This window comes from Garra rufa, chromosome 6, assembly GCF_049309525.1.
Source record: "Garra rufa chromosome 6, GarRuf1.0, whole genome shotgun sequence".
In the NCBI taxonomy this organism is placed as follows: domain Eukaryota; kingdom Metazoa; phylum Chordata; class Actinopteri; order Cypriniformes; family Cyprinidae; genus Garra; species Garra rufa.
The window spans coordinates 56271373-56281492 of NC_133366.1; the positions used below are offsets into that span (position 1 = coordinate 56271373).

General features: G+C 36.3%; 1 protein-coding gene across 1 annotated transcript in view; it reads right to left on the reverse strand.

Annotated features, from left to right (window-relative positions):
* Positions 1-10010, reverse strand: part of LOC141336561 (receptor tyrosine-protein kinase erbB-4-like) — an 85402-nt gene extending 75392 nt beyond the window's left edge. The window contains exons 1-2 of the mRNA XM_073842245.1: positions 9885-10010; positions 5539-5632 (exon numbers count right to left, since the gene is read on the reverse strand). Coding sequence (XP_073698346.1) covers positions 5539-5632; positions 9885-10006 — 216 coding nt within the window. The 5' untranslated portion in view covers positions 10007-10010. The remainder of the gene's footprint in view (positions 1-5538; positions 5633-9884) is intronic.
* Between the last annotated feature and the right edge of the window lie 110 nt (positions 10011-10120).

Below are 10120 nucleotides of genomic sequence, written 5' to 3' on the forward strand. Positions count from 1 at the left end.
ATCTAAAGCAATAAATTTGCGAACCCGCTCTGAAGTTCCGATCGAAATCAAATGATTTGTAATCCAAGCTCCGAAGTTCCAATCTAAAGCAATAAATTTGCAAACCTGCTCCGAAGTTCCGATCTAAATCAAATGATTCGTGATCCACGCAAATCAAATCAAATTCAGATCGGGACTTTAGAGTGTGGATCGCGAATCATTTGATTTGAATTATTCAATTCGCTAAATGATTCACGTTCCGATCTAAATTAAATACTTTATGATACGTGCTCAAATGTCACGGCCTGAATCAAATGATTTGTGATATGCACAGTTCCAATCTAAAGGCCGATTCACACTGAGCGTGATGTGATAAAGTGAGGCAAATCGTAGACGAATGGTGCTTTCACAGAGCATGAACCGAATTGATCACCTTCTGCTAATTTACACCTGCACGCTAGGTGGCGCCGACCAACAATGCATTGTTAATCAAGATTTACAAACCTGCTCCGAAGTTCCGATTAAAATCAAATGATTTGCGATATGCGATTTGAAGTTTCGATCTGAAACAAATGATTTCTTGATAGGCTGTCCAAATGTAGTGCTTCGAAATAGGGAATCATTTTGTGATGATTTAGAGTTTCGAAAAGCTCCATTTCACCCATCACTACATGCTTTTTTAAAATCATTACAAGCAATGTCGAAATTTTTATATAATTCAATATATAATAATTCAAGTACCTCTTCAGGAATGTTAAGTGTTTTCCAGGCCTTTAAGTTCAAAAAGTCAAATTCAACTCTGAATATTATTGTTTTTATTATATTTTGTATCAAATAAATGCAGCCTGCCAAGCATAAAAATCTTACAGACCCCAAACTTTTGAATGGTAGTGCAGTTGGAAATAAAACATTGCCTAAAAAATAAAATAAACGACAAAAATGAATGATAAAATAAAATACTGCACAACTCTTTCACTGTATAGACAATAAAAATACATTTCACAAAATATATCTACTTTTGAAAAGTCATACATGATTGAAACAACATTAGATTGATGACAGAAATGTTATTTTTGGCTTAACTATCCTCATCATTTCTCATCCACCCTCTACTATTGCTATTAAGTGGCTAAAATCAAAACAAATGAATAAACATTCAACCACAACTAGGGCAAATCTCTAATGAGTAGCATGCTCCTCTATTCAGCAATGCATTATTCATTTTAGATATTAATAAATCTATTGCATTTATTCTACCTTTAAGTCTTATCAAAATGATTGTACTTATGAGAATAGCATGCATGCATGAACATCACCAGAATGTCGTAATTACCAGTGGGGAAACTCTGGATATATTTATTGAGTTTGGGGGCACGTTAATTAAAGAATCCTTGCGGAAGCAAATTAGTATTGGTCATAATTAAGTTTTAATTGCGAATGTTGACTGTACAATTTGGCTTGGATGCACTGCACGTTGGAATAAAGCTTGGCAGAAAACACTACTCATTTAGTTTATGAAATGACAAGACTTGGCTACAGAACTACATTTCCCATCATTCTCTGAGGAAGCATAAGATGATAAATAATGCATTAATCAAACACATAATCTGCCTCATATTAGCTCTAGAAAAGCTTACTGTACTTCTTGGTAAGTAAAAATGCGGAAAGAAATACGATGGCCCAGTGCATCAATTTTCTGACACTGAAAGTGCCAAAATCATGCGTAGCTTGGCACATAGATAAAGGTGGATGTAAAGCTCCTCCAAGGCTAGGTTAGCTAGAAAGCATAATCACTTGCTCTGTTAATTGTGCTGCTTCTCCAGACACCTGCTGCACACAAATCTCCATTTCCTCTCCAGTCTCCACGCACAAAACACTGTTTGTTGGTGTTGTTTAATTATGCCTTTGTGAAACAGATGTTGCTGATTGTTTCACAGGTAGTTTACAACACTCAGCAGTTAATCTGTGCTAATAACAACAAACATTTTAACAACTTAGCTAAGCCTGGCCTACACCTGAGAGGCTTATGGGTGTGTATGTGTATTAAAAGTCCTTATTGGAAAAAAGTCAGTTCATTTGGTGATAACTTCAGTGTCTCGTGGTCTATTTTAGGACCACATAGATATGTTTTTTATATTTTCAAAAAACAAATCTTTGCTAAATTAGTTTGACTTTAATTTGACAACAGAAATCTTTGTGAAATTATCTTTGCAAGATTGATTGTGTTGGTTGGCTGGCGGCACATTGACTGAGCCTCTTCAGAAATGAACAGATAACAGGCTGTGATCAAGCAAAATCTGCATAAAAGAGAGAATTTGTCATCAAAATTTCTAGGCATAGGCCTAGGGGGGAAAAAAACAATTCTGGGGGAGAAAAAACAATTCTGGACACGCACACAGTTTTCGAGAGTTTGTTTCTGTCTATGTTTGTGCTGATATGAGTCTCGGAGGGCTCATGATCGTGTCATTTGCGAGACCTTTCTGTTTGACTCAAGCAGACAACAGCCTGAGGCCTCAGCGCATTAGAGACGGATCGGCTAAATCCTCGTTCGGCAACACACACAAATGCACGGCCGTACGCACCTTGTCATGTAGTCATCAATTTAAACCAAAGTGCTTGAGGCTGTTTTGAAAAAGGGGCAGTGCTGAGCACACAGCCCATCTGTGGTAATGTCTCTCTAACCTGATCAGATTCATGGACATCCAAACAGCTTATTCATCCCACTCTCAGGTGTCTCCTATGGGGGAGGACTCTCTGTAAACACTTGCCAAGATTAGGCAACTTAATCTACTTTCTCACCAAATTAACAAGAAGCAAAATCAATCCCACGGCAGCAAAAGTACACTTCAACAAGGGATTCAATTAATCATTGGACCAAGCCAATCGAAGGCAGTGTCTGCCGTTCAGCTCTGTTTGTGCATTAAGCTAATAGATATTGAAAGAGATTACACTCAAATGAAAGAAACATACTCACAGAATCCAAAATGAACAATAACCAAGTGCCAAATGCAAGAAAAATCTGCTTTGGTGAGTGAACTTGCAAAATCTCAGTATAACAACAACTCTTGTTGACATGAAAACAAAAAATCAAAAATACTCAAAAGCTATTTTCTTTTGTACTACGACAGATCTTTTTTTTAAATTAAGCCACCACAATATAAAGTTAAAACACTGCAATTAAGTGTCAGTTCACCCCAAAATAAATAAAAAAATTTTTTCATTATTTACTTAACCTCATGCCGTCCTAAACCTGCAAGACCGTCATTCATCTTCAGAACACAAATTAAGATATTTTGGATAAAATCCGAGAGATTTCTGACCCTCCATAGAGCAACTACCCCATTCAAAGTCCAGAAAGGTAGTAAGGACATTGATAAAAGTCCATGCGACATTAGTGGTTAAACCGTAATGTTATGAAGCTATAAGAATACTTTTTGTAGAAAAAAGAAAACTAAAATAATGACTTTATTCAACAATTTCTTCTCTTCTGTGTCAAGACTGACCTGGAAGAGAAGAAATTGTTGAATAAAGTCATAGTTTTTGTAACATTAGGGTTGAACCACTGATGTCACAAACTATTTTAACAATCAATATGTTTACATGGACACCAGTAATCTAATTAATGACCTTATTCTGAATAAGACAATAATATGATTAAGCTGTTTACATGAGTTGCTTTTAGAATATTCCTTTCATGTTCCCGTTTTACATGTTATAGTACATAGATCGATTAATGACACACACATCATTAGGTCCACACGCGACACTATCAGTTCATCTTCCTTATAAACTTTTGGATGTTTCGGTTTTAATTTTACAAAAAGCTTGAAGTGGCACTGGACATATGCAACAAATATTTTAGAATGTGTGAGTTAAAATTTGCCGTGGTCGCATTTGTGCGAGTGCATGCTGTGCTGCTCCAAAGCGTCTGCTCCATACAGCGAGCGTTTCAGAGCCAGTCAGTTTTTAGGAAAAAAAAAAAAAAAACACACGCAAGCACAGTCACCGAAAGCCAGTTTAGTTTTACTTTTTTGTTTGTTTTCATTTTGAAAACCCTGTTATCTTTGCCGTTTACCTCACATTACGCTTTGGAGGCTTTCATTTATATTTTTTATTAATTAATTTGATTGCACAGTGTTTGCGTGCCCTGTAATAAATTGTTTAGTCAGCATATAACACAGCATGCGATGGAGTCCATTCCTCGTCTTATTAGTTTTTGTTAATAAATGCTATATAAGCTAGTTTTATTTTATTGTTGTTATGCTGTTTAAATAACAAATCCATCTTTTAAGAATTTGTTTCAATCTTAAAATTGATAGGTGTAGCCTATATATGTAAGCAAAACCAAGATCATGAATTCGAAAGTAAAAGTGAAAAGCATCCTAAGACATTCCAATAGCGGAAATCCCGTTCACAAAATTAAAATCACAAATAATACTAATGAAAAAGAACGGGTTGAATGTTAAATACGTTTTCATAAAACTATAAATTATGATAACAGACAAACTATTTATCAGCAATGAGCATTGATTAATCCCATGTTGTAGCAAAAAAATAAATAAATAAAAATGAAACCAAAGCATAGCCTATGCATGTGCGACCAACTGAGAACGTTATGCAGCGTTCCAGGCAACACGTTACCCGTGTTTTTCCATAACTTCTACCTGTGAAAGTGCACTGGAAAGGCAGTCAAACCCGTGAATTCCCACCCGTGAACTCGTACTAGATCGACGCACTCCCAGTTCCGAGTTCTGACGTGACATAACCCGCGAAACAACAATAAAGCCTGTACGGGTGCGGTGTTTATGCAAGTGGCACACGGTGGGAAAATAGAGTTTAGGACAATATAACGTTGCAGTCAAATTATTAATAATATAGAAATTATAAATGCTTGGCGTGACTTGCCTGGAATGCTAAAGTCCTGAGTCGTGGTTTGAAGACGTGATTTACGAGCTCAAAAACCTGCCTAGAACGCAGCATTAGTGTGTATCCTGTCGCAAAATGTGGCGAAAAGTCCAACACAAAGGTAATAGTGTGATTAAGGTGTGTACATGTCTTCCATAATGCGACTAAAATAGGAATACTCCACCTGTCTTAATTCGATTTGTGTTTACTTCGATTATGACTTTAGTCGGATTAAATTAATCAAAAATTTCAGTTTACATGGTTGCTTCTTAATCAGAGTATTGTCTTAATCGCATTAAAATCGGAATATTGTTGTCCATGTAAACGTACTCACTGTCCTTACTACCTTTCTGGGCCTTGAATGATCTAGTTGCATTGCTGTCTATGCAGGGTCAGAAAGCTCTTGGATTTCATCAAAAACATTTTAATTTGTGTTCTGAAGATCAACGAAGGTTTTGCAGGTTTGGAATGACATTCGAGTGAGTAATTAATAACAACATTTTCATTTATAAGATGAACTTTCTCTCTAAACTGGCAAAACATCATGGTACAGTTTTGCTAGTTTTCTTGTTTTGAAAGACTGATATTATAGTCTTATTGTTGAAGATGATTTTGATTTGAAGTGTTGCAGGGTAGAAATGAGACTGAACTCACAGGCCCAGTGCAGGTAAGACCGTCGTCATCCGCCACATCACACTGCGCGTCACATTCCAGGCACACAGAACCATTTGCAAACTCACGTACGTCCCTATAAGACAGGAAAAGAAAGGGAACAAAGACAAACATGAGGTAACATAACACACTACAATGACACATAATGACCACTTCAGAACACTCAAGGTTCAGACTGAAAAAACAGCATGTCAATTTGTTCAAAGTTCTTCCAGGAATTCTTACCCAAGGATCTAGACTATTCAATCACTAGCCTTTTAAAGTCAAGACAACTGTCCGTTTTTCAACCAGATATTGCAGGTCATTAAATACACTTTAGGTTTCAAGACTTGAATGAGGAAAAGCTGAATCACAGGCAGTAAAAAAAAGACTATCACACACAAACAGACTGGTAGATTGTGAAAGTGCAGCCGAAGGGAATTCAGCGCCTGAGGCGCTGCAAGGCAGTAGGGAGGCAACAGTGGAATCTAACACATCCGCCGGGTGTTTACAGCACTTCTCAGATGGCTGCCACAGCTGGCAAACACAGTTACTATTGACCAAAAGCAAACAGTCAGCCTTCACCACCTATCGAGGTGACAATTCATCAAGCACATTCAGGGACACCTCAAAGCACCACACTGAGGAAATCAGCCAGGGACCTCTGAAACAAATGATCACAAAATGGTTCAATACGGGCAAACAAAGTCGCTTCCTGGTCCCATCACTCCTCTGAAGATGGTAGTGACATTTTAGAAGCTGACATCCATTGGCGTGACAAGTGGAGGATGGTGGCTCAGCGAGAGAGAGACATATGCATAGCAAAGGCGATTTTTTTTATTACTATTGACGTGGCACCTCAATGAGCGCTAAATTAAATGACAATTAATTATTCTTTATCTAAAAGGCACAGCACATTTTAAATAGACTGGGAGGAAAGCTTTTTGAAGACCCTCTTAACATTAAAGGGCTTTTCTTTTTCCCTTTATGTAAACGTTAACTTCACAGGCTCTGTGGTGTTTGCATGTTCGGTTTCTACCATGTTTCCTGGTGTTCTCTCAAAAATGCAGCATGAAATGTATTAATTCTACCACAAAGAAAAAACATTAACATGACCTGACTGAATTTTGTTCATGGCTGAACAAGACATTCATGTCTGCCTTTCTTCAGTTGAAAAGAAATGGTTTATGAAGAAAACATTCCAGGATTTTTCTCCATATAGTGGACTTCAATGGGAATCAATGGGTTGAAGGTTTAAATTGCAGCTTCAATGCAGCTTTAGAGGGCCCTACACAATCCCAACTGTGGAATAAGAGTGCTCTCTAGTAAAACAAATGGTCATTTTCTACAAAAAAAAAAAAAATTATATATATGTGACCCTGGACCACAAAACCAGTCATAAGGTTAAATTTGACAAAACTGAGATGTATACATCATATGAAAGCTCAATAAATAAGCTTTCTATTGATGTATGGTTTGTTAGGATCGGACAATATTTGGCCGAGATACATCTATTTGAAATCAGAAATCTGAGGATGCAAAAAAATCAAAAAAGACTGAGAAAATCACCTTTAAAGTTGTCCAAATTAAGTTCTTAACAATGCATATTACTAATCAAAAATTTCATTTTGATATGTTTACAGTAGGAATTTTACAAAAAATCTTCATGGAACATGAACTTTACTTAATTTCTTAATGATTTTTGGCCTAAAAGAAAAATCTAAAATTTTGACCCATGCAATGTATTTTTGGCTATTGCTACAAATATAACCCAGCGACTTAAGACTGGTTTTGTGGTCCAGGGTCACATATATTACTCACTGCACACAAGACAACAAGGACAACAATAAAAGACACAGACTTACAAAATATGTTTTCTAGAGTGCTTTGGCACAAATTCCTCTGCCCTACATAATCCACCCACTCTACTTTCATGTTTGATTAGTCAAACACTGTATATCTACAGTATTAAATAGTTTGTTGTTAAATGAGGGTCATTTGGCTTGAAAGATATTCTACTACACATTTTTCCCACTTCCTAAATGCCTTTAAGGAGATAGTCCACTATTTAAAGTTACAATTCGGTCATTTATTCACCCTTATGTCGTTACAAACCTGTTATACTTTCTTTTCTTCAAAAAAGAAGATATGAAAAATTAATCTGAAAAAACATTTAACTCTGTTTTTAACAGATTTCGAAAATCATGTCTTTTCATAGTAAATTCCAATCAATTTCAATCAAACTGCAGTTGGGTTATTTTGTTTTTCAATAAGTAAATATAACAAAAAATACAGCTAACATAATAAAAATACAACAATTATGATTTTTGAAAATTAATGTTTTTTGCAAACAAATTCTTCATATTTTGAAGAATGTTTCAACTGTTTTTGTCAATCCAATGAAAGTCAGTGGGGTTTAAAAAAACACTGGACCCCACTGTCTTTAATTGCTTGGACAAAAAAAAAAAAAGCAATGAGACAATTTTTGCAAAACTTTTTTAGTGTTTCTCAGAAGAAAGTAAGTCATACAGGTTTGGAGTGACATGAAGGTGAATAAATGATTACAGAAATATACTTTTTAGGTTTAAATCTTAGATACCTTTAAAATTCAGTAGTACCACATGCATGCATTATGGTACTCTCAAGAACATGTGTCGAAGACTGACATAGAAAAGAAGAAATTCTTGAATAAAGTCATTATTTTTGATATATAATATAATATTTTAAAGGAGAAGTTCACTTCATGTCTTTATTTCTTCAGTAGTAAAGAAATTATGTTTTTTCAGAAAAACATTTTAGGAATGTTCTCCATATAGTGGACTTCTATGGTGCCCATGAGTTTGAACCTCCAAAATGCAGTTTAAATGTAGCTTCAAAGGGCTCTAAATGATCCCAGCCGAGGAAGAAGGGTCTTATCTAGTGAAATGATCGGTTATTTTCTAATGAAATTAACACTTTATTTACTTTTTAAACTCAAATGCTCGTCTTGTCTAGCTCTGCAATGTGTCTGCGTACTCTGAGTACTCCGGTTCAATACAGTTCAATGTTCAATCTTCCTACATCGCTGTTTTAGCCTTTTTTGTAAAGGCCGTTTGACCTTCTTTGCACATTCACTTTGTAAACACTGGGTCAGTACTTCTGCAGCGATGTAGGACGTTTGTAAAGTTGGAGAAGAAAATAAGATGGAAGTTTTTCGACTTACACTAACTGTTTTCCACCAGAGTACACAGAGTACACATGCACATAACAGAGTTAGACAAGCATTTAAGGGTTAAAATTTTCTTTTTTAGAAAATAACCAATCGTTTTACTAGATAAGACCCTTCTTCCTTGGCTGGGATTGTTAAGAGCCCTTTGAAGCTGCATTTAAACTGCATTTTGGAAGTACAAACTCACAGGCACCATAGAAGTCCACTACATTCCTGAAATGCTTTCCTCGAGAAACATAATTCATTTATGACTGAAGAAAGAAAGACATGAACATCTTGGATGGCAAGAGGGTGAGAACATGATCTGTAAATTTTTGTTCTGGAAGTGAACTTCTCCTTTTATTCTGTATTCTGAAGCTAAACAAAGTTCTTATAGGTTTGGAACAACATGAGGGCGAGTAATTAATTACAGAATTTTTGGGTGAACTACAGTATCTCTTTAATGGCACGAAGAATTATGTTATAAAACCACTTATTTTGTAATTTTTTTTTCTTTAATAGAAATTATGACATTATGATACACGCGTCTACTGTCGGACACTGCTAGTAGACACATTAAATACACTAGTAAGTTTGAAAAGCGTTCATTTTCCAAAAGTCCACAGGGTCAAAAGTGCCCATAGTCGCGTATGTGTCTGTTTATCTGCCCTAAATCTTTGTGCCTTTGTGAAAACAAAACCAAGGCTTTAATCAGTTCTTCATTCTGTCACGCTGCTCCACACACCGCTGTATTATGTGCAGACGTCATATGAGGTAGGAGATGTACCCAGCTCATCTAGCTCACCCAAACACTGTTATTTGTTTTCCAGCTCAACCGAGCTTACGTTTCATCATTGCAACCTGCTCTCCAAAGCTAGGGGACGTGCTGCTTTGCTGTTTTGTTATTGTTTGTCTAGAGGATGGAGACATGAATCTTGGTGAAATCCCTGGAGAACGCAGCTAGCTATAGTTCAATCTTAGGAATACATGCAGACATTAATAAACAATGTCACGAAGTGTATGCAAATAATTCTACAACCTCGCTTGGGTGCACCTGTGATACTTGAGATTTGTAGATTCATGTAGTTAAACTCCTGCTCAAATAAAGTGTTGTGGAGTTATATGTTAAATATCTGTTGGAGTGTGGCATTTGACAACTTACCCTTCGTGGAGGTTGCAGGATTCGACACAGGTACGTCCCCTGCTAAAGAACCGACAGGACAGGCACTGGTCGGGCCCCGGACCCCAGCAGCCAGCATCAGAGCACAGCGGGTCACATATCATCCGATCCAAAACTGCAAAAAACATGTTGGCTATTAATACAAGAGGATTACTGTCAGTAAATCACTATCTTTCTCCTACATTTATACACACTTCTGATTTTACATTTATTGAATT